We start from the raw sequence: 25858 nt of genomic DNA, 5'->3' as shown, positions 1-25858 counted from the left end.
GTGGTTATTATACCTAAGAGGACACTGAAAAATGTCCTTCGCTTTATTGTAAATACCATAGTTATCACCCGACACCCGGAGTAGCAAGCCAGGCTAACCTCTCCGGGATTTTCATTAAAGAATATTATATATATATATATATATATATATATATATATATATATATATATATATATATATATATATATATATATATATATATATATATATATATATATATATATATATATATATATATATATATATCTTCGCTTAAGACCAGAGCGCTAGTTCAAAACACTTCATTCCAGCCGTGCCAGTGGCAGTGCTGGAGGTCGGTTTTGGGGTAAGGATCCTACAGTAAACAGGCACGGGGTTTAGTTGAGAGTACTGATGTTTGCGCCCAGTTGTAATTATAGTAAGCCTGATTCTACAAACTTTTCTGTTGGTTACTTTGCGGAGAGTGCTTCCACCACACGATTCAATTAAAGAAAGCTTTGTTTGTTGAGACGCCGGAGGGCTTTTTTTGGGAAACGAATGAAGCTATGGTAGTCTCGAAAGCATTACTGTAGGAGACTTAAAGGCAACGAAAATGTAACGGCAGGTTCCTTTAATGCGGCGACACAAATGTTAATATTGACTGGCTTGTTCAGTAAAGAAGGCCAGAGGTTTACTTTCTTTTTCTTTTTTTTTTAGACTCACAAACCAAGGATACTATCTACGATCTTGATATCAGAGCTCGGGACGTGACACAGTGAAATGGATGAGTGTCGACAGACTCATTTAGAGGCTTCATAATGTTTGATTGACTTCTTGGAGTCGAAAGCTCCCGGTTAACATTTAGTTACTAGAGACTAGTTCAGCTTCAGTCGAACAGGTGCGAGAAGCAGCAGATGGCGAACTGAGCAGGAACGTCCCGAAGTGCTACTGCCACACGCACTTAGTGTCGCGGGCATCGGGTCACGAATGTGCTGCAACACGTCACAGTGTGCTGGTCCCAACAGACCCGCGTCCGTTCGTACGCAGTGAATGCAATGCGTGTTTGGGACAAATCAGCTGGTGAGGCTAAGGTAACAGCAGATCTACGAAAGGGCGGTGGGCAGACTGTTCTAGAAAAACTAGCCACCCTGTACGCGCAATAGCTCTTGACCCGCAATCCCTCATCAGCGTACCGGAATCATGGAAAAATGCTAACATCATCAAAATCGCGTCACGAATATGGGGGCGCAGCCAGGTTGAAAAAAACATGGCTGATCCCTCTGTCATAGGAATCGGTATAACACGAAAAAGAAACGTGTCTTCACAGAGGTATTTGAGCGTTTGTTGTGCATTCTTTCGCCCCAAGAGCGAAGGAATGAATGCTACAGCATCAAATTGTAATGTTACGCGAAGAACGGCAAGCCGCTCGAAACTTGCAATGCGCTGCTCAAGCAGAAAGGACGCGCGGAATGAACATACACAGGATGAGCACGAATTGTCACAATCGTAACATATTTCTGTGTGAGCAGCGCGCTCCTTTCGCAAAAGCGGCCGCTGCAGTGAGCGAGGTGACCTTCGTGCTCTCAAAGGAAACTTTCAGGCAAAGTGCAAGACGTGCAAACTACCGAGATCACGAGATAAGCGCCCGAACGAGCGACCACGCCCTGTCGAGGCACGCGCTAATCCGCGTGTGGGACGACTTTTAAAGCGCGCTCTTCGAAAGTCCCCGCTCTTCGAGCCCTTCGCGCCACCTCGCTTGTGATAACGAAAACACGCTGTACCGCCGATCTCTTAGTACCGCCACCGACGAATGGTGTACATAAATAGCTCGCCGTTAGCATAGCAGAGAACATGCCGTCTGTCGCGGAGTCATCTCGCGCTGCGCGCTGGCGATCGAGAGGTCGTAAGTTCGACTCCCGTTCACGGAACTTTTTCTTATAGTTTTTTCTTTGCCATATGTTAGTCTTTATATTTTGCAACGTCATATCCGTGACGGAAATGCGTCAGTGCAGCCGCTATGCACCCCGGCATAAAACACTTTCGTGTTAAAAAAAAATGAAGACCCGCCTGGGGCGCACTCCCATTCTCCAGTACAGCCAGGCAGTAGTGAGGCGGTCTTCGTTGAGTAATGGTGTCAGTCTTGTTGACAGCTCAGTGTTTTCTCTGAGGGGTCGGGCCGACCACTTCACATTTGAACGGTAGCGCGTTTCAAGCAAGCACGCAGAGTGCTCCACACAACCATTGCATTCGCTGCACGCCAACACTACGAAAGCTTCTCCATCGTCCAACAACTCAGTGAGCACATGCCAATCGGTCAGTCGAAGACGATGATGTGTGCGACATCCATCCCGTCTTACTGCCACACTAATCCTTTTCTTATACCGCGGGCAGTTCCCCCTCCTGCAATAAGTCTTGATTGATTGATTGATTGATTGATTGATTGATTGATTGATTGATTGATTGATTGATTGATTGGATTGATTGTCAATAATGTCCGACAGCAACATAGCGCCTACAGGAGACGCCATCGTGGAGACCTCCTCATTAATTTTGATTTCATTGGGTTTTTACCGTGCGCTCAAATTGCAGTGAACGAGTGTCCATAGCACTCGGCCAACCCAACTAAAGATGGCCGCTGAGGCTGAAAATCAAGCCGGCGGCCTTCGCTTTTGCAACAAATTGCCACACAGCCATTGTGACACCTCACCAGGGGAAAGAAATGGTGGTGGGGTTTGGTTTCTACTCTATCATTAGGATTAATGAACCACAGATTATGCGTTCGCCTCTACAATACAATATTCGTTCATCTAAACCATGGCCATTTTTCATATAGTTCTTGCTACTATTTGTTATGCAAGACAGACCTTTACAAGTGCAGTAGGGTTTGTTGAAGGGCTATTTAGTACATGTTTGTTTGAAGAAAAAACATGGTCGATCCCTCCGTCATAGGAATCGGAATAACACGAAAGTAAAATGTGCCCTTATAGAAGTAACTGAATGTTTACTGTACATTGATATAAGAAAGTTAGCACAATGTATATTGATGTCTGGCAGCTATCCGCCTCGTACGCTGCTGCTTTGAGCTGTACTGGTGGCGCCACCAACGGCAAACGGTAGCGAAAGGTGGATACGCGCGGCTCATAGAAGCCGTGGGCAAAGCGCCCGTTACTCGCCGTTTTTCTATTCATTTTTCATTCTGGTTTGATATTTGTACTGCCGACGCTGCTCCACTAGACAACCATGCCGTTTGTTACGTCGATTGTTCTATATTATTTGTTTTAAAATGACAGGCCCGTATTTTTTATGCGTGCGCGCGATGCACTGAGAACGTTTCTTACGTGCATGTGTCCAAGTTGTTTGCGTGATCTGTTAACACTGATGAAATAAAAACTGTTGCAGTACAAAACAGCATTCTTGTTTTATTGAACACCCCAAACAGTACAACAACAATGCATATTACGGCTGTATGCCTGCTTAAGAAACGCACAAAAGACACGCGTTTTTATCTTCGCCCAACACTCGCAACACTCAACTAGGCCAAGAAAACCGAAATCTAACTTGCTGAACGTTTTAACAGCCGCCACACAACTGCATAATAATGCGTGAAAGTACTTTAGCAAATGACCAACAAACATTCACACAGCGTATTTTTTTTGTTCACAGACCGTGTTAACATATGTGAAAGTTCTAACTGCATTGCAATCACATATTTCGGAATATCTAATCACTTTCACCATTGAATCCACAATCCTCTAACACATGCGCCTTAAAGTGAGCATGGCATTACTCAGACTTATATAGGAAATGCGCACGCGTGGCATTACTCAGATTTATATAGTAAACGCGCACGCATGTAATGTATCTCGTATGCTAGATTCTCCTTTGGTACGTGCAGCTCAACATAAAATGCGATTCTAGAAGTAATGTTCGTGTAGTAGCGAGCATATAGAAGGGCAGCCACTTACAGCTTCACTTACCTTTGCAAAAACGGTATTCCAATTGCAATTCAATATTAACTGACGCAACAACGATAACAACACACTTGTTGCACACAGGCCTACCAGGTTGACGCGCGAGGCCCACCGCGGTTTTTTAATGTAGCACAATCGTGCGCGTACAGTACGCTAGAATATTCTGGCACAATGTCGTCAAGCTTGCAGTCACTTCAGCGGTTCTCACGATGTAGCACCAGTTGACGTCCTCGCGTCATCAAACTGCTACGACGCCCAGAACTACACACACAGCTGACTTGGAAAAACGCGGTCTTGCAGGAGGCCATCTTGTCCAGCAACCAACAGACAAAAGTCCACAACTGAGGCGTCTGAAACATTGCCATTGATGAGATGGCAGCTGAACGAAATCAGGGCTCATCGTCCGACGTGTGGCCACCGCCTTAAAGGGGTCCTGAAGCACCCCTTGGGCTTGTTGAAAAAACATATCCTGCGGAAAGCTGACACGGCTATGAACTGCTCTGCCAAATATTACAGTCGTGCGCGCCGCGTAATGGCCACAAGCGGAGCGCGAAGTTGCCGTTTCCCCAGGCACCCTCTTTTCAAACAGAGGCCGGTTCTCACTCTCGTCGGTGGGCGGGGCGTCTGTCCGTTTACGTCGCGGATCTGTCCGTTTGCGTCGCAAGAGACATAGCACGCTTATTGGCCGATAGCCGACGTAAATCGAGAGCGGCGTTCGGATCAGATGCGCTTCTTGCCGCGGGGTGCCACCACTTGCCGGCGCCGCATAGAGTCACTAGAAAAATTTTTCTAGTGACTCTAGCGCCGCACTCCTCAGTACCCAGTAGCCGCACTCGCGCAAGCGAATCACAGCGGGAGAGCGATCGCGTTTCATGACGCGCGCTGACGTAACTTCTTTCCCCCATGCCATCCCTCCCTGTCTAGCTTCCAGTGCGCTCGTCGGCACGAGAAAAGAGAGAAAGCGCTGGGAGCGTGCGCCAAACCCCCGTAACTCCACTGATTCTTGACGGATTCGAGAAATTTTTGCGGCAATCGATTCGGGAGGCAGTACACTCCGATACTGAGGTCATTAGATCATTACTTGGAAAAGTGGTTCATGACCCCTTTAACACAATATTAACGTTGTAACGTTCAAGGAAGACGCGACGAAAGCGACGAGCCCAGCCGGTCTTGTCGTGTGCGCTACTGCAGTGCACAGCGCGCGCTCTCACGGCCACCGAAAGAAATAAAAGAAAGTGGAGAGAGGGGTCACCTTGCAGCATGGTATATCGGTGGAAGCAAGAGGAGATGTTGCGTCGTCGGTGCGGCGTATTGTCGAGAGATGGCGCTAGTTTGTTTTTTGCGCACCGGAATCGCAAACTTCATTGAAAATGCATGGGATCCTATGGGGGGTTGGGAGAGGGTACAACCGCCTGAGCCGAGCGGTGGCGCCACCATACCGATGCACGAGGCGGATAGCACCGTTTAACGTGGATGCACCCACTTTGATGCTTGGTGGTACATCTCCATGCCGACGACTAACGTCCATGTTCAATGATTAAACAAACCCTTGTGGTAGCTGTAGTAGTTAACGGTGAAAGCGTAATCAGAGAACGAGTTGTGATAGCCAGAAGAGCGTCGCATATTGGACGCAGAACTTGGTCGCCATCCCGCGGCATGTTAAAATGTGATTGAACACCACGGCCGGACTAGAGGGAAACGCAAAGCGCGTCGTGCCGCCCTGGTAGCCCGGCCGCGTTTTTCTCGGGGCGCGGTGTTAGAGCCAGGTGAGCGGGGAACGCGGTGTTAGAGCCAGGTGAGGCAGGCGCGCGTCGCAGAGCTATTTTTGGTTTCATATGCGTGATGCTATGAGCGAGGCCGACGCTTTTACGAGGCTTGCGTTAAGGTCGCCGCCTCGCGGTGTGTTAAGGAATTGACAAAATTGCACTTCTATTGAAAACGCGCCGAATGAGACGAACGTGTACGCGTTGCAGGTACTAATCGCAGAAGCTACAATAATGATGAATTACTTTGCCACTCCCAGAGGGCAACACCACCCCGCCGACCAGGAGGGTGGTAGATATAAAAGGCGCGTTTGTATAGCCTCTAGAGCATGTGACCGTGGCGCAGTGGATAGCGCGCCCGGCATCTGTTGTTCCGGACCGAGCGGTCGTGGGTTCGATGCCCGTTGACGGAACTTTTTTTCTTTGCCATCTGATCGTGTACATTTTTTCGACGTCATTTCCGTGACGGAAATACGTCACTGAAGTGTTGGTGAAACCCGGCATAAAACACTTCCGTGTTAAAAAAAACAAAGACAGCTCGAAGACTGAACACAGAAGAGAAGCAAACAACGCGAGCGCTGACGAACAACTGAGCGCAGTTTATTGCGGAAAGAAATTATATGGATGTAAATGACAGTGAGTGAATAGGCAAGAGAGAGCAAGCTGACAGCTACATGCATAGCTCCAACAGTGGCACAACAACCGCCTTTGTGAGGAAGCAGAGAGAGAGAGAGAATAAGGATGAAAGAAAGGCAGGGAGGTTAACCAGGGCTGAGCCCGGTAGGCTACCCCGCACTGGGGAAGGGGGAGAGGGGAATAAAAGTTAGAGAGAAAGGAGGAGAGAAAAGTCACTGTTGCCGTCGACGTAACGGCAGTTCTGCATGCGCTTGACATCACAGGCGGTGAGTCAGTCCCGTGACTGAAACTAGAGCAGCGCACGCGTTGCTTTATGCGACTTGTATGCGCGGTCCCATGCAACCAAAATGTTGTCGACGGTGAAGCCATATGGTGGCGCTGCTAGTGTTCTCAAGCAACAGACTTCTGAAAGCTTGCGAAAACTGTAGTGATGGTGTCCAGCAGTTGCAACACGCTTCGAGCTACCGCTGTCTGCATCATGCTCAGCAGCACACCAGGGTGTTGATCATGCCGACAACTTGTCTCTGAGAATGGGAATAGAAGTCGAAGGTAACATCGCCTCCACAAAAGACAAGTCGCGAAGAAGCATCCGCCTACAATTCGTTATACGAGGTTCGATTCCCAGTGTCGTCGAGCCCCAAGCGATTTCTCTATGTGGGTAGAGAGGTACCCCGACCTGACACTCGGAAGTGTGGACAATCATTTCCAGAACGGTTGCTTCCTTTTCGTTCCTTGTATCTTTCACTCCCTTTCCTCCTCCATCAACGGCGTCGCGTTCGGTTGCAGAAAGAAGCCTCTTTCCTTACCTAAAAAACTATCATCTTCAAGCTGTCAGGGTGACAACCGATATAAGCACATGATATAAGCCCTGGCGTTTTGACTCTTACTTTATCGATGTATTAAGAAGTCAGTTGGTTACCTGATAGTAATATTGTGGCGTGGTTTTACCTACGCTAAGAGGGAATAGTGGGCTATACCCTGGAAAGGGAGCTGAAAAAGAGGTGAAGTCGACGTTGTGTTGTGAGCTGTGCTGTGGCTTGATACTGACTCAGTATTGTATTTTCCCCGTAACATTTTTGGTGGAGGTGCGGGTATTTTCCCCGTAACAATATGTATAAATATCGAAGTCTTCTTCGCCGAGGCAAAAGTACCCACAAAGTGTGAGCTTTCGCGCATGTTTCGTTTCTGACACAGTATACCATGCCGGCTTTACAGCTATGCCGAACTCTCCGATAAACCTTCCGTAGACTTCCGTGTTCACCGCGCCAGGTCCTTCCTCCTGCGAGTTTAATTCTCCTATAGGCACGTTTAACCATAACGCAGCCGCACTCGCTAATGGTGGGCGTTTGGAAGCACGCCAGCAGTGCGATAAATCCAAGCTCGCAAACACTGTTTTCCTGCTCAATTCATTCCTTCTTATCGATACGCCCACCATACTTGGCCAAAGAAAAAACTCGAGATGTGTCGTCGCACTGTCCAAACTCCGTCGCCTACTTTCTTCGGTACTAACACGCAGCTGCTTTCTATAGGTGCATGTCAACGTAAAAAGAAAGCGCAATCACCTTCATTCGCGGTCGCTTTGATCGCTAGAGCGGATGTAAGCCGAAGCGGGTAAATAGTGATGTATGGCGGCATCGCCGTCGAAGAAAAGCCCGCACACGGAGTTTCAAGAACACGCTCGGCAGTCGGATGCGTTGGAGGCATCAACCACACGGCTCCTCCGCCAGACACGGATGTTATACAGCTCTAAACAAACGTAGGCGGCCACATGCCGTCGGCTGCCCACGCTTCGATTCAACGCGACGCTGAACTTATATAGTTCCAATACGAGGAACGTTGTGAGACCACGTTGTCAGAGGCAACCACAAACTCGCCGCAAGCTTGGTGTTTACGTTTCAAAATCTCGTCGTCTCGAGTTGCGCAACGCTGATGGAAACCGTGGAATACGTATTATATACGCAGAGGATGTTCCATTGTATCAGGCGTAGTAGTGAGTCCCGTGCAAGTCAGCGCTATCGTGATTAATTGTGCCTCGTGCGTAGGTAGACAAAAACAAAAAAAAATTGAGCCTTTTCTCATATTAATATCATTGTACCGTAGCGCACCCGGTGGCCTGCGATTGCTTCGTGTGATTACTTAGCATTTCACGCTCTTTATTTGCTTTCGGAAAATTCTTTGATTAATCTGATAGCATTTCATTATCCAGATTGATCCACTAGCATTACAACATTACAATTGTTCGTTTTTATACGGACTAACTGCTTCTGACGGCGAGCCAACGTAATCACATTCATTACACAAAATCCAGAAAGGTGAATTAGCAAATCATGTTAATTAGTGGGTTTAAGCCATTACTTCGTTATCTACAAGCTTGGAGCAATCAGCAAGCACCTATAGAAAAAATGTAGTCGAATAGAAAACGATCGTCTAGTAAACAGACGTTTACTTTTTTTTCACGAACTGTCAGGGTGGACAAAACGAGCCATTCTGTACAAATATGTATACTGAGATCTTTAATAATGCGCACATTATCAGTTTAATTCAACTCTGGCTAAAGTAAAGTAAAAAAAACAGCATTTGGAGGTATTATGCAAATACAAACACGGTCGCGCTTATTATATTTCACTTTGTTCCTATTCATTTCATCTTTACTTTGTTATTTTTGCTTAGATGTATGACATCAGTGCGCGCCCATTCCTTAATTAAAAATTAGTAATAACCGGATCAGCGAAAAATCACAGCGTTCCGCTTTATTGTGTTCATTGCGTTTCTTACGCCTCTAGGCTTTATTTCAGAGCACGAATATTCCTTCCACAGTCTTAATGAACTACGGGCCGCATTAACACTCTGCACCGCTCTTTATCTTCGCAAATGAAGCCGCCATTACTTCTTAAGAGAACTTTAATGTATCTTCAGCAGTTAAGAAGAAAAGTCTGCGCGAATTCCAGGCTCGTGTTACGATTCAATGCTGCTGCATACGCGACAGTTTTCATGAAATTGCTCTTCAACCACCAAGCTTGACCATAATTAATTGTGCAACGGGGCGAGGCCTTTATATGAAAACGAGAGCTGTTCGTAGCTCTTCAATAGTCACACCGTGAATGTACGAATACGGACGACCGACCGTTTCTATAATTCATCTCGTTCTTCCATTTCTCAATAGCGAATATAAAGTAAAAAATATCGGCCTTGTGATTTTTGTGTGCATGTCACAGGTTAACGTTGGTTAAGCGCTTCGCTGTATGCTAGGCTATTCGAAATATTCAAGGTTTCTTTTTTTTTTGAAGTTTTGGAACCCCACAATGTTCTAGTGCTGTTGTTTGAATAAATGACGAAATCATGGAGAGGCGAAGAGCCGCGGCTAAACCGAAAGTTTCAAGCGAGTGGTGAACAAATTTTTTAAATACAGAACAGACAAAAATAAATGAGCCAACGGAACGCTTCCTCACCACTGTGAACTTAGATAACCGAAGTTCAAAAGTAGAGCGGGCAAAATACGGAACGCCCATGCGTGTGCGCTGGCACCTCAAGAAAAAGTCGACGAAAGCGAACCGTATCAATATGCATGAGCCGTCCTTTCCAAAGGAGAATGTCAATTTAGACACTCCATGGACAACAAAGATGCAAAATTTTAACATCAGCGCCTTCGCGCATAGGAGAAAAAATAATTTTTTTTTTGCACGAGACTGCACTCTAAGAAAAAAAGAGTATTTTGACTCCTTTCGGGGAGTCTTGACTTGCCACGTGTATGGCTCTCTTTAAAGAGGCACGTTAACTCTTTTTGGAGATCATTTACTCTCTTAGTAGAGTCGTGTGACGCACAAGAGAGTCAACGTGACTCTTTAAAGAGAGAGATGTAGCAAGTCAAGGTTCCCCGAAAGGAGTCACACATAAGCTTTCTTTCCTTCTTGGAGTGCGTACAAAGGCGGACGAGGTAAAGCATAGAACGTATATACGCAGCAATCAACAGAGGTTATTTTGCTCGCTATGCATCAAAGTGCACGAACTCCAACGGAAGTATGCTTTTGCTTAAGTAGCACCAGGAAGCACGACCAACGATGATTAAACATATTTACAATTCCAAACAGTCTCGCATGTTCGCTTACTGGCGACTGCACTGCGGTAAAGGACTCGTGGAGTAGACCCGTCATAGAAGCAGTGTTGAACACGTTCCTCTAAAATAGGAACGAAAGCTCGTTCCTCATTCCAGCCCAATCTTGGAACGAGTTCCTGTTCCAAGTTCCCTAAGCGGGAAAGGAACTCGTTCCAGTTACATTTCGAAAATTGGAACGTGTTTTTACATTAACGTTACATTTGAATTTTCAATCAAAATATAGTGCCGGATAACCCTGAGGCAAAATAAAGGGAGCAATTTAAAGCCAACATTGAGCTGCATATATTTTACGACTTTGTCATCGGCGGCAATAGATTATATCTAGACAAAATGAATCTAAAGAAACGCTCCTAGACGAATTTTTTTTAGAGCAGGCTTGGTCTGACGGTCCCGACGTGGGAGTCGTCCGCTGCGCGCTGACGCGCGGCTTGCAGGACCCAAATAAAGTTTTTCAACCATCCAACCAACCACCACTGCCATACTATGTTTGATTGCAACTTTCGTGCTCGTCTATTACAAGTGCAACACATGGGGCACTTTCCACGTCAGTCTTCAAATGCGCCGTCGGAATACAGCGCTTCAGATATTGAAATAGAAATTCCCACACATGCACCTATATAAATAAGTTTCTTGCACAGGAAACCACATCAAAAAGAACAATACATAAGCGTTTAATGAGTGCTGATTCAATATCGCAGTGTGAGTACAAAATAATGCCCAGGATACACATTCGCAACTTAGTAAAGTCCCTTGTTCGCACTCAGCAAGAGTTGCATCTCGACGTTGGTCTCCAACTGAGGAAGCTGTTTTCTCGTCAGCATTTCGTTAGCAATGCTGAAGAGCCGTTCTATCAAGTGCTCGAGGGTACTGCCGTGTTGTACCAATGCCACTTAGTGGTTGTACACAAATAGGGACAAGTCAACCGTGGTCGTAGGGGCGAGGACGGGCTCAGCGGGCGCAACAAGATTGTAGCGCTGGATGTACGCGTATCGTTTATTGCATGACAGACGTCATTGGTGCAGCAGCTGTCGAAATGAACTATAATAAATGTTATACAGCGATAGCCGCGGAGATAAGTCGAATGTTGAAGGAATGCCTACCCAAACGAAACCATCGAAGACACCGGACAGGCGCCACTGCAGCACCCGCGTCCACTGCGTTTCGGTCCTCTTCGCCCGCTATGAACGCAACCGAGTGTCAAAAGACAGATGTGTCGATATCTGCTGGCTGCATGCACGAGATATTAATGGGACGATCGAGCCAGCCGCTAAAGACAACGCGATAAGAGAAACATTCCCAGTAATTGTGCTGAAGCTTCGCAGTCGGTAGCGCTCGAACATAAAGCGAATAAAGCGTCGGAAGAGTACGCTGCACGCGGCAAGGCACTCACTCTCTAGGGGTAGAACCAAAGTGTAATTTCGTCATCGTTGCGTTGGGGCCGAAGACCATTCATGCGCAGTGGGAGGCCACCGCGCGGGGTTTCGGTGGTTAGCACGTCGGTGCTTCACTCATTCTCTGCGGCCTCTGGCGTTGTGCTTGGCTGCTCTCTCCCATACGCGTCCAACACCAGATTCGTGACGATGATTCGCGCCATTCAAAATCTCTGCGGAACCACGCATAGGCGCCTCAACTGCGGTAAGTCAGCTCACTTTTCCTTATGCCCACAAGGCCACGGGGACACGTAGCAGAACCGCCCGGATACGCAGCTCCCCCCCGCCGCCACACATACACACACAAAAGCTACGTCCGAGTTGGCCGAACAAAAGAAGTCACCGAGGTGAAAATATTGCATGCCCTTTCCTGGCGGCAGCCTTACAATGAGGTTCGATGATTCTCAAATGCCAAGTAAATGTTCTCAAGGTGTGTCTACACTCCAGAACGGCCAGTGATTGCTGTCAGTCTGGCTCAGACGAAAAGAAAAAAAAAATCAGCTGTTCTTCCGGCGCGTGGTCGGTCTTGACATCGCGCGCTTCCCTGCGCCCCCGGTGTGCGCCTTAAAGTGAAAACCAGGATGCAGCATAGTCAATGACAGGCGAGCGGTATAGATTCTTGCGCCTCACGCGGTCGCGCATCCACGCTGTTCTGCGTGGTGTGCTGTGTGCGGGCACCTGTTCAATACCGAGGAACATTTACAGAAGGAATGCCGTTCCCCCATGCCGTTCCTACGTAAACGTAACGAGTTACCGTTACAGTTCCACCGATACATAATGGAACGGTGGCGTCCCTCCGTTCCTCCAAAAAGGAACTAGTTCCTGGAACGTCATTCCTTGGAACGCCGTTCCGTACAACACTGCATAGAATGCAGCCGGGGTGCAAAGGAAAGTGTTAGCTGAGCACGAGCTCTAAATGTAGCGAGGAGTGTGTGTTGCGATTCGAGCAAGAGCCGCATAAAAGAGAAAGTTATATAGAACACTCAGTCTTCCAAAACTCAATGCTTCGATGCATTCCGATGAGGTGCGACGGTAGTCTCTGCAAAGACCGGCTGGTTTTCGAAGTTTCACGCTGTAGGAACCGTAAAGGACGCTACCAATATGTAAACGTTTACTTCACTGTCAATCAATCAATCAATCAATCAATCAATCAATCAATCAATCAATCAATCAATCAATCAATCAATCAATCAATCAATCAATCAATCAATCAATCAATCAATCAATCAATCAATCAATCAATCAATCAATCAGGCAGCGTCTTACATTTTCGATTCTTTATGAGTAACCGTTTCCGGTGCAAATCACGTGTGTTAGAACGAAGAAAAACGCGACTCGACCGAAGCATGTTTCAGAAAACATGCTCTAAACGGCTGCGTCTACATATCTCCAGTCTTTGAGAAAGGGAGAAACTTAAACTACAACTGTTGTTATATACGGACATGAAGATTAAATGATTTGAGCTTAGAATGAAACAGTCCGGGCCTACATAAGGCAGTAGAAAAAAAAAATGGGCGCAGCTTGTATGGCGCACACAGAATATGCGTTACCATAGTGAAATATTTGCTTAATGAAAAATATTCCTTCAGCAGAATCACTACTCAAATCGAAGCGTAATTGTGTATGTGAATGCTCCGCTACGCGATGCAAGGTGAAAAAAAATCAAACAATTTAACTGGGACCCCTATCGACACGCCTTTCACAAGAATACTGTATGTATGCTCGAGCAAAATGCGCCCGCCTGGTGGAAGCTAGCAGCGGTGAGCTTCTTTGGTGAAAACTCGAAGGGCACATATTATCAGAGAGAGATAGAGAGAGAAAGAAATTTGATGCGGAAAGGCAGGGAGGTTAACCCGAAAACAAATATCTGGATTTGCTACCCTGCACTGGGGAAGGGGGAAGGGGAGACAGAAAAGTAAGAGAGTTACTCCTTTTGACCTAACGGCTTGCATGTGAAATTTTAGGAACAAGTGCTCGCGAGAATATATTGCTCGGTTTGTACCCTGCCCTCGCCTCTGTGAAGTGGTAAATAAAATAAATGAAATGAAATAATTTAGGTGGCGATTAATCCTTGCGAACATGCGCTCATTGCACCCTTTACCGCACATCATTATATGCCTTAAATGACGAGAAAAAAAAAAAGAGACCTAGCGGAGGACGTGAACAAAGCAGCGTCTACTAGGCTCAAGCTAAAACTTCTGCATTGCGCTCGGCATCCCGTTTGTGAATCATTTATCAGCCAGCCATCCGGGGTTGTCGCCAGCACACCCAATTACGTTTATTTCTCGCGGAGCCTATGAACGCCCATGCCACTCTCAGCAAGTCCCATAAACGAGGAACACAGTGTCTTACCTGTTGTTCTTTCTCGTACTCAAGCTTGATGCGCGCCTCGATGCACTCCTGCGTGGAGGCGAAGCTGCGACTCTGCGCTGCGTCTCGCATGTGGCGGTGGTACCAGCCCACAGCCGTCGCCATCGACAGGAACAATGAAGCGGCTGCAACCTGCGCACGGAATTCGCCGACCACACGTAGATGTTGGTGTTAGTCACCCTGAAGTACGTGGTTCTGAAGGTATTCATTTAGCTTCAAGTTCAGCAGCAGCAGCAATTACGAAGCATAGGCGGCAATCATAACAACGTGGGTACCGTTCTGTACAGCTTTTTTTTTTTTGCTTTGATAAGTCTTCAGATACATTGCACGACTACCCCGCTAGTTGGACGCGGTCATCCCCCGCGAATATAGTAGTTTTGGTGACTAATAACAACACGCTGTACAGTGTGGATCACATTTGTCTACATTGGTCGCGCGACCGGTTGCGGACTGCGCGAGCGTCCGAAGCAGCTATTTAGCATATAGTCTCCAGGTTTTCGATATGTTTGTTCTGAGATATATAACGCACGGACCACGATCACGAGGCATGAGCATGCGTGGTCTAACTGATGGCGCTTGTCTGTTTCCCCTGTGGCGATGGCTCCTGCTCACTATGAGAGTTTGCCTAAAAGTGGGGTGGAATTTGGATGTTTAGTTTCAACTAAAAACAAACGCATTGCTTAGGAAGGGAGTGTAGTAAATTAAAACGTGAGAACTCCAGTTACTCATGTTTAACTAAAAAGTTCCCTCGAAAATTATAACTCATACAACAGCTTTGCAAACATGCCTCCTGCAGTGACCGATTGAAGAGACACAACAAAAAAAAAGGAAAAAATTACTTCTTTGTGTCTAATATTTAGTTTCAAAACGCTTTTTGCACGTGCGGGCCGGCGAGAGAATAAGAAGAAAGAATCTGTAGCTTGGCAGGTACGGTGTCGCTCTGCTGAGCTCGAGGACGCGGGTTCGATTTTCGGTCGCGGCGGCCGCATTTCTTTGGGTCCTCAATGCAAGAACACCCGTATACGCAGATTTTAGCCCCAGGCGGTCGAAATTTAATCCGGAGTCACTCATTACGACATGCATCATAGTCATATGATGGTAATGGCACGAAAATCCCGAGGTATTAACGTGTTGTCTCGCAATCCCCGCAGAATAGGCCCAGTGAAGAGGTCAACCAGGCCAGCACTGCTGAAAGATTAAGGAAGGTATACGACATCCTAAACGTGCAAAAGTTTCTGCAGTTTCCGCAGAACAGAAGGCGTCGATACACTACAAAATTAAATATTGCCAGGTTCAGAAGTCTATCATTGTTGCATGTGATCTGAATCTAGCTGCCCCTATGTACGCTGGCGCAAGAAGTACCGAAAGGATTAGGCCGCCAAGGCCTGCTGTTGCCAGGCCATCTGCCATATTATTCATAAACAATTCCCTATGACCATGTATCCAGAATTCTCTAATTAAGAAATTCATGCAGCTACGCGCTAGTGGTGCGAAGACTAAGAAACCGGCGGAGCTGGTGGCGTTACCCTCCTCTTTTCCCCCTCCTCCTGACCCTCATTTCCCTTTCCCATCCCTTGCTATACTATACTATACCGGGTGTTCAAAGTTAAGCTTTATGGTTTTGTTAAATTTAAGCACTGGGAAGAACGTGAAAACCACATTTGCAGATAAGTTAAGTATCCAGGGGGACACAAAGTGAGACAATAATTATCGCTATCAGCCGCCCAGTTAACTAAGATTGAATAATTAACTTTTTAATGAGTGCAGCAAGCGGTCATCTTTGTATTGAAAAGTTGGAGGCAGGCACGTTTCTACACAGTTTCACTTGGAAGAATTGTTCTAGCATGTCTGTGCCCCGAGATATCCAGCTGCAAAGTTTAATTGCGGTTTGCATGATTACGCATGCAAGAATGTCCGCACTGGCGCAAAGCACCTCCCTGATGTGACGAGCAGTCATTGCTTGCTATCGCCAGCCGGTAGCAAAAGGGTAACCGTTATCATCTTTGCCAATGCCTTCTACCAGTTGTCAGATTAAACGCCGCACGCAACTGCCGCGGCACATCGGGGAGGAGCTTTGCGCCAGTGCTGACTGTCTTGCATGCGTAATCATGCAAACCTCAATTCAACTTTGCAGCGGAATATCTCGAGGCACAGACATGCTAGAACAATTCTTCCAAGTGGAACTGTGTAGAAGCGCGCATGCCTTCAACCTTTCAATACAAACATGTCACCTTGCTGCACTCATTAAAAAGTTAATTATTCAATCTTAGTTAATTGGGCCGCTGACAGTGATAACTATTGTCTCACTTTGTGTCCCCCTGGATACATAACCTATCTGCAAATGCGGTTTGAAATTGTGTTTGAAATTTTGGCTTTCCGCAAGGTATCGACTACGCCATAAATCATAATTTTTGTGAAGTAGTACAGCATATATTACGCCATTATTCGTCTTTCTGCGGATAAGCGAGGTACCGGCTACACATCTGTAAGGTATTCTGTGCACTTTGTTAATGCTGCATGTGGCTGATGACGATGAAGAATTACGGCTGAGCACTTTGCAGTGGGCGGGAAGCATTAAACCACACACTCGTTGCGCAATTAGCATTGTGTGATGACTGGTTGTTACTTTACTCTTCTGCCACGCTATATTACATAGGTTAACGAGATTCCTTGCCCAACATGACGCCTGTATAGAGTCTTTTTGCAAATGTGTTTCAAGCATCAGCGTGGCTCTGTGGTAGGATACTCGACTACCACGCAGAGGGCCGCGGTTCAAATGCCATTCGATCCCGGGAATTTCTTTCTGCTTTTAGTTTTTCATGTCTATCGGTTACTCTTTCATGTCTATCGTTTACGCCACCGACGGCGACGGCGAAAGAACATGCGATCAAGACCAGGGGAGAAAATGCGAATACCCGACTTTTTTCTGTATTTTTAAGCAGCTGTAGCACTGACTGTATCTGTAACTAGATGCCTTAAATAGCTATATAAAATTTCGTTTAGAATAGCATAGGGCAGGTTCTTCGCGTTGTGCGCATAGATGACAAATTATTTAGAACACACTGCCAGTAGCGATCTCACAGTTTCGTACGTGTGGGGAGTTAGTGCGACTTCTGATACATTTCATAACGGTTTTTTTTGTCGATATTCTTGAGAATAATTATGGTAACTTCAGATTTTAGATTGTCATATATGTTGAAAGCGTTCACGCAGGCTTGTACAAACACGTCTTGAATGTTTCGTAAAGCACTCTAGCGAAAATTGTTCATGCATACTAACACCTGTTACAGCAAAAACGCTGGGTGCGGAAAAGCACATCAGTTGAACCCATAAAGTGTGTGACTGCATGCTTACAATTGCTCATTTTTTTTCTTTTGGAGTTGTTATAATACGGAATTCGGCCTTCGTCACATTCTTCTATGGCAATCATTCCGCTTTTTTTTCTTTTCCTGTACAATACTTGTGTTTACTTTACCGGGAGTTTACGGGGGACAATTCGGTCGCGTTTACTTTTTATGTCTGTTAGCTTTTCTGAGTGCGCGGTTGTCCTTCACTGCGTCAATTTCTGCCGGCCACACGTAAAGACCGAATGGGAACGGCTTCCTCGCTAAACTAACATGGCAAAGCCTTTACACTTATTTTCTAAGAGTGCGTCAAAACCCACGATATATTCGGAAACCTCGATAACAGGCAAACGTGAGTCATTTATAGTAATTTCGAGAAGCCGCCGAACTGTGAGCGAATTGAATGCCGCACACGGGAATCTAGAAAATTCTACAGGCATTCGAAACCACACTACGCTTCGCGTGGCGTGCATTGCGAGTGAACATTGGTTTGAGCGGGTGCGCACGGGCGAGACTTTACATTTATATTTTCACATCTCTCCGAAATCTCTCGTATCGCGATCAAGGGAAATAAATCTCGATTCTCAATACTGTGTGCAGGTGGCTCACAACGGAAGCCGAATTGGTGAATTCCTGCACTGTAAATAATGAAACCGGCTGTTCGACACGTGCCTATGGCACAACGCCTTCACGGGGAAAAAAAAACAAAAGAGAGAGGACATCATTTTACGTTTTATGTTTTGTTCCTTGTCCAGAACTATGGACAGCAAAATGCATCCGACGCACGTGCAATACGGTGTTCCTTTTGCCTGTTTATGTCAAGGTTTAGTGATGAGAGAAATATTTTACTCAAGGTCTTCACACAAATGTGATCACTAAAATTGTTCCGTGAAGCAGCGAGCGTATGCGTTATCGCCTTATGCATACGATTCGTAATTTACTTTCAGGCGTTGAGTTTTCAGTATGAACCGCGGAAGTTCTTTCGTCGTCACCGAACGATGTTACATACAAAATATGCTTCACACTAAACATTTGGCGCATGAATTTTTCCTCACGCTTCAGCACCGAATACACATCTCGCACCTGTTGTTACACCCTCTTTAGGGGAACGATAGCTATCTCTGAAAGTCTAGATTGTTTTTCCGAATGGCTGGATTGTCATTCGATAAAGTACCCGTATTCACGGAAAACTCGTCAACAAGAATTATTCCTTAGTGCAAACGTTTCGTAGAAGTATTTTTTTGTTGTTGTTGTAGTTGTTGTTGCTAATAACAATCCACCACCTATATAAGGTACAGCTTTATTCCAGCCGAGTTCGAGCTATTCGAACGGAGATGAAGCGGTACAGCCGATCATGATATATCCATACGGGAAAAAATTTACAGGGCACGGTGATATGTAGAGATGAAGAGGATGAAAGTCAGTCATGTGTTTCGCTCACAATATCTGCGAAGGACAAGCTACGTGAATTCGGCCTCAGATCGATATCCTGAGGAGGGCGCTGCGGGCCATTCCAACATTTTTTTTTTTTTGCTAACTCTTTTTACAGTTGCGATTGCCTTGGCATTTACGCAGAACTAGCTAAACACCGTTCTCGCTCATCTCTTTTATAGAGCTTGCGCACAAAGGCAATTTTGTGTGAGCCTTACATAATATTTATCTTTCTTTCACAGCGAAGCTCTTTAGCAAATCGTTCCTTGTGAGTCGACCGCTGGGCCACGGTGCGGCTACCTGAGAACGAGTAGAGAAAGAGAGAAAGAAAGAGAGAAACGAACAGAGAGACGGAAATGAAAGATTTAAAGAAAGAGAAAGAGAAAATTTATTGTCTGAAAAAAACGTGCGAAACATCGATCAGAAGGAGAGCGTCCTAACCACTCGGCTATCCAGGCACGCTGGCAGAGAATAGCATAGCCTTGTATGTATAGTCAAGCCGCGCATGCGCAGTAGCTAAGCCACGCCCACCGACGGAGACGTCGCGCAACTTCGCTGTACAGTGCATAACCTGGCTGCGTACTCCCGAGAAGGAAGCCGCGCATCTTGAAGCTAGACGTGTCGGTGGATGGAGAGTACGAGTGGAGTTTTGCGCGACGTTGTGCAAACTGCCCGCAATTTTTTTTCTTTTGCACATCTTTGTAACACGTGACGTTCACCGACACACGTGACTTCACGGCTGTCGACGACCCCTACAAGGCAAAGAAAGAAACCCGAGAACTGGGCGGCTGCCGACCTGATAGCCGAAGTGTCGCGTGTCCCAGTCGGCGAGCAGTGCCGTGGTGGCCAGCAGGCCGGCGGAAGTCAGCGGGCCCATAAGCAGAGCGGCCAGCTGCCTCAGTGGCAGAAGGACGTGTAGCAGGAAAGCAGCCACAAAGGCAGGTGCCAGGGGGTCCACCAGCGAGATGTGCTCTTTGGCCACGGTCCATGCGAGTGTGGGGCCAGCCAGCAGTAGCCAGCCCAGAAGGCCGAGCGGCAGTGCCCAGCGTCTCAACAGCGCCTCTGCTGGCACCAGCGCTAGCAGGACCAGCACCGCCAACGCCGCCAGCAACGCCGCGCTCAGCACCACGAACCGCCGTAGGTCCTGAGCGAAGTCCTGCATCCACGTTACGGGAAGAGGGAGTTAACCAATGTGCCTCGTAACAGCCATGACAAGGTGTTGCAATTTTTGCGAGAGATTGTTACAGCCATTTCAGCACAGTAAAAAGCATCTGGCAGCGCGACAGCGCTTGCTGGCGCGTCTTTATAGCACCTGTTTTATCCATTGTTTTATCATTTTATCACCTGTTTTATCACTTCAGCTGTTATGTGCGACTGGTTTTTAAAAGAGCTAAGTTCAATGGGCTTCGTAATGAAAGCATAGCGCCGGACGTTGCTTGCTTGATAACTCTGAAATGAGATGCAAGGCAGCGCGTCATCGCATATCGTCCTTTTGTTCGTGGTTCTCGGAGTGCGCTTCTACATTAGCCATGATTGACTACCAACAAGCCCACTCGCGCGTCCTTTCAGGAAATTTAATTAATTACAACTATATTCAATTATTTCTGGCTCCCATACCTAATCATAAGCTTGCTCTGTATATCTTTGTACAGTTGAACCTCGTCATAGCGAACACTGATATAGCAAATTATCGGTTATAGCGAACTAAATACCAACTTTGGTTGCTCACGCTTCATTTCAGTGAGATTTATTCTTTTCATAACGAAACCGAAAACGCGAGAGCTGCCGCGATATCGACTGTAACGAAGAAATATTTGGTTCGCGCGAGGCTCAAAGCCGGAAAGCTCGCAAAATAAATATTGAAAGAGAATTCGCACGTGAAATTAAATAATAGATTGAGTTGTGGCACAAAAATGTGGTTAAAAATGTTGCGTTTTGGTCTTTAAGCGCATACAGAAAGCGCAGTTGACTGGTCGCGCCACCTAAAACGCATTATTATTGAATTTCCACAACGAGACAGATAAGCATTACCTCGTTTATGTTAGATATGAAACCTAGGATAAGAGGTTTTTGTATCTCAGATTTTTGCTTGGTCCAGATTGACGATTTGTTAAGCCGATTTTCATCTCCACTGTTACAACGAATATTTGGTCTAATGAACTAATTTATGGTCCCGATGGTACTTCGTTACTGTACCCGTATATTCTTCGCAACAAGAGGTCCTGGCAAAAGACTGTTGCAAAAATTACAAGTACACCGGAGAAACTTATTTAGCGACGTACACCGCACACTTCACGCAATTTTGAGCAAGCTTGAAACGAAGATTGTCCATTCTCAGATGAGGTCACGCGCAAATTTTCGGCGCCCTAGTGTCTTGTGTATTTATGCCATAATAATCTTTCTTTCGCGTTAGCAATATGAAAGTGGAATGAGTTACCTCCCTCTTTCACCAACAATCTGTCGCTAGCTTACTTTTTATCCCTACGTGAAGATTACTTATAGGATTCACAACTATGGCTTGCAAACACTGCGCGCCTTCTTTTATTGTACATATGCGTTGTTAGCCTTTAGTCGTATACTTTCAAGGTTTTTCTAGATATTGCTAGAATGTATACCCGATTTTTCCGCATTATATTCACGTGCATATGCGCGTGTGTACTTGTATATAGCTAATTATATATGTGCATTACCTTCATATTGCTACTGATTATGTTTGCAATTCAAAAAATTTATATCTGTAGTTTGTATGATTTCTTTGTCTTTTCTTCATCTTTGACTTTTACATGTGTATTGTTAACTTTGTGTGCTTCCTGCCATAATTCCTTATGGGAGTGGAAGTACGTTGTAAATAAAATAAATAAATAAATAAATAAATAAATAAATAAATAAATAAATAAATAAATAAATAAATAAATAAATAATACAAACATGCACATCCTTTCCTATGGACTCAGATACCACAAGCTGAAATGTCGCATGCATTCCCCAATTAGAAAAAAAATCCGGAGTTTCACGTGCCAAAGCCAATTATGAGAAACACCGTTGTGGGAGACTGTGTGAATTATTACCGCATGGGTTTCTTCAATATGCACCTAAATATAAGTACACGGATGTTATAGCATTTGGTCACCGTCGAAAAGCAGCCGCCGTGACCAGGAACCAAACCCGCGTCTCCGTGATTAGCAGCGGAGCACTATAGTCGCTAGACAACCACGGTGGTTGCAACTGCTGGAACAGGTAAGAAGCTTATTGATTCGTGACGTGCGATGTCAGCGCAAAAGGCTCATCGGGGGAAGAATTGCCGAAGCACTTCATACTTCACTCCCTTCTTGATCCGTGGCGTTATCGGGGCGCCGCCATTTCTTGCACCCAAGGGTTGCAATGACAGGCTGACGGGGTTAGAGAACATTCGGTGGCCGACCGTCCACGTGTGATCAATGGTGTAATCACTGGATGAATGGCGGAAGAAGGAAGCGTAAGTTGTGTTGGCGGCAATTAAGCACTACGGATCCACGTTTTTCGACCGAAATGTACTGTGCCACTTCCAAGAAACAATACTAATATCTGGGGTTTTACTAGCGAAAACCACGATATGATTATGAGGCATGCCGTAGTGGAGGGCTCCGGAAATTTCGACCGTCTAGTGTTCTTTAACGTGCAATGAGAAACGCGCAGTACACGGGTCTCTATAGCATTTCGCCTCCATCGAAATCCGATCGCCACGGCCGGGATCGAGTCTGAGACCTTCGGGTCAGTAACTGAGCACCGTAACCACTGTATCACCGTGTCGGACAACGCTTCGAAGAAAGTGTCATGTGGACAAAAATGTGTCGCGAGTTCGAATCGGAGTCGGGAGCTGGTCGCGTATGCACCAGTAGTGCAGCGTTCCATTTCGTCGGATCAAACGTCCTCAGTTGGCAACAACCTGAACACCTTCAAGTTAAGCCATATCAACTCATTTGCAGGAGTGTGGGCAGCTACAGTCACCGCACATCGTTATAGCCTGTAGGGAATTTGCTCTTTTTTTTCTTTTGCACGGCACCACACACAAGATTCACGCCTCTGCCAGGTATACCCCGCACGTGGTGCAGGTGATGTGCTTCTTACACTCTAAGCCGAAAAAGGACATTGAGGAGTGCTTAGTGTGTTCTTCACTAAGCGCACTTTTGAAGATGAAGGCGAAAAAGGACTAAATAAAAGTGGTTCTGGCGTTGGTTCTCTTGCAGAATAATGGGGCTGCCACATATTTTGAACCATTTTTGGATAAACTGCGGGACAAACTGCAGCGATAAAACTTCTAGTCTCCAGCACTTACCTCAATTGTTGAAAACTTGCTTTTTGTAAAATACTGCAGAGACTACCTGTTGAACCGTTCCGGACGTAGAATAAGATAAACGACCGTTCTGCTGTACGATTTCGGTCGTCGTTATATTTGCACAGAAATTAAAAAAGAAGTCTGCTATCAGCGGCGTCTAGGCAACGAAGTGATGTACTACGGTATTTACTACGAACGAGACGGCTCGCGGTCACGGTTCTTTTACCGTGCTTCTACCGTGCTTTTACCGTGCTTTTAGCGCTGGTGTGCTCGCAGCACACCAGCGGCCGCACGTTGTTTCAGTCTGCCTCGTGTCGCTACTCGCGCTAGATGCTTGACAGTTGTCCGCCGCAGGATACGAACACACAATTTAAACGGTACATTATTCCAGCAGTCATTATTTTCAGTAAAACAAATCCTGGGCGATGCTCGTTTGCCTGTGCTGGCGATGCGCTCACACCGGCCGCCAGCCGGCTTGATGCCGACGGCGTAGCTAAGCTTTTTTTTTTCTTTTCGCATTGAAGTTATGGCCGGTGGCTCTTCGGGAAGCAAGCAACCGCTGACGGTCACAACAACTTACTTTTGATATCGTTGAAAATTTTCTTCGTAATTCGGCCCGTAGGAGTGATGAATCTATGGTGTTTAGGCTCGGAGGTTTGCGCTGCTGTGGGCATGGCCGCTCAATGGGCGAGGGGGGGGGGGAGATCAGCTTGCTATGTGTTGGTGGCCGGACGTCGGTGCCAGTTGAACTTGCCTCCAATCACAGCCTGTCTTCAGGCCAGAGATTGCTCTTATTCGATATCTTGGTCCTCAGAAGAGTTATGTGGTCAATGCAGTAGTGTTTTGCCTTCAGTATATGGCGCACAACTTATGACTCTCTTTCGTGCTGGCATGGCAGGATCGAGCAACGCAGTGCTGCAGCCTATGATCCAGCAGGCGCTGTTAGTCTCCCCGCTTGTCACTTATTTATTTATTTATTTATTTATTTATTTATTTATTTATTTATTTATTTATTTATTTATTTATTTATTTATTTATTTCGTCTTTCCAATGCCGCAGAGGAGACATAGATATATATCAGCTTCAGTTTCTTGTTCACATTGCAGCAATGTGTTCTTTGATCCTGTATACATCGACAAAAATAAAGTATTGTGAAAAAGAATTAAAAAACTATCTTTTCTAAGGTAGAATCGAATTTACGAAGTCAGTAATTCTTTTTCGCGTACAAAAATTGCATTTCGTTTGTATTCGGCGTGATCGCAGCGCGTTCTTTGCAGCCCGTATTGACGAGGTACCCTTATCTTATTTGCCAGGAAAATGCACTCAACTCGTCTTACCATCGCTCCTTTGATCCTGCACCTTTCATAGTCTGCCGCCATCGACTCTGTCGGTTGTCATGCAGCTTTTACACTCTCTCGATTATCTTATCCTCGGCACATTTGTTTTTTGTCTCTATCCAACGCAAAAGTGGGCAAGCGCACGCGCGCGCACGTGTCTGGTGGGAGTTGGTGGGAGGCAGGTAAAAAGAATAGTGAGAGGAGGCATGCGGTATTGGAGGAGGGTGTGCGCATACGTCTATTGCGTGCCTGTCTCTTCCTGTGTGTGCGCGTCGCTCTGATTTATTTTTAAATCTACGCGAGACTCGCGGTTAACCCGCGTCGCAGGAGAAGTGGATACCGTACGTACAACCGACGGATAACCGCTATCCTGCAATATCGACTAGGACGCCGGGTGTAACCGCCACCGCACCCAAAGCTAACCAAAGAGTCTCGAGAGCACCGAATTCCGACGACTGCAGAGCCGCATGTATACCCACGGTATCCTGCTACACCGGATCTACCCGACGCTCCACACATGCGACTGACTGTCCGATATGCGACGTGCCAGACACATTGGCACACCTAATGCTCGAATGTCCGCGGCGCTACTAAGACGTCAATAGCAAGCCCGCAACGATCACACACATATACCTCCTCGCCAAGAAGTGGCAGGCTGCGTTGCCAGCGCCACTCCACAGCATAAGCTCTTTTTACCTCGCAATAAGCAAACAATAAAGCGGAGATGCCTAGCAGCATAGGGACTCTAATATTAAGCACGACACACACACACACACAGTTAGAGAGAGAGAAAGAGAGTGAGTGAGAGTAACCCGAGGAAAAGGCAGGGAGGTGAGGAACGGAAGAACGAATTATAGTGATTCTGAACAACAGCAGACTAGGTGCAGCAATCCGAACGACTTCTACGCGCACTACCAAGGCTTGTACACAAGGCGGCTCGACGTACTGGTTTTGTTACTTTCAAACGCACATTAAAAATACAAATCCTATTCAAAGCGCTAAAGGAATGCTCGACTCTGTCACTATAATGCACGGCCTTTCCATTTCCGCGAGGATCTAATCACAGGCTCTGGCCGGTTGCCAGTCTCCTTATGTAGGTGCGATCTTGTTCAGACAGAAAATGGAGAAAGCAAGCACAGAAGTCACAGAAACACGACTGCGACTTAAAAACGACCATTGGAAGATTATT

At 46.2% G+C, this 25858-nt stretch overlaps 1 protein-coding gene across 1 annotated transcript in view; it reads right to left on the bottom strand.

The window, feature by feature from the left end:
- Positions 1-25858, bottom strand: part of LOC119372661 (adenylate cyclase type 2) — a 597485-nt gene that overhangs the window by 298672 nt on the left and 272955 nt on the right. Inside the window, exons 3-4 of the mRNA XM_037643118.2 lie at positions 19814-20173; positions 14225-14374 (exon numbers count right to left, since the gene is read on the bottom strand). Coding sequence (XP_037499046.1) covers positions 14225-14374; positions 19814-20173 — 510 coding nt within the window. The remainder of the gene's footprint in view (positions 1-14224; positions 14375-19813; positions 20174-25858) is intronic.

Source organism: Rhipicephalus sanguineus, chromosome 1 (assembly GCF_013339695.2).
Source record: "Rhipicephalus sanguineus isolate Rsan-2018 chromosome 1, BIME_Rsan_1.4, whole genome shotgun sequence".
NCBI classification, from domain to species: domain Eukaryota; kingdom Metazoa; phylum Arthropoda; class Arachnida; order Ixodida; family Ixodidae; genus Rhipicephalus; species Rhipicephalus sanguineus.
Note: the sequence above shows the minus strand (reverse complement) of the source record. Positions and strands in the feature narration are given on the sequence as shown.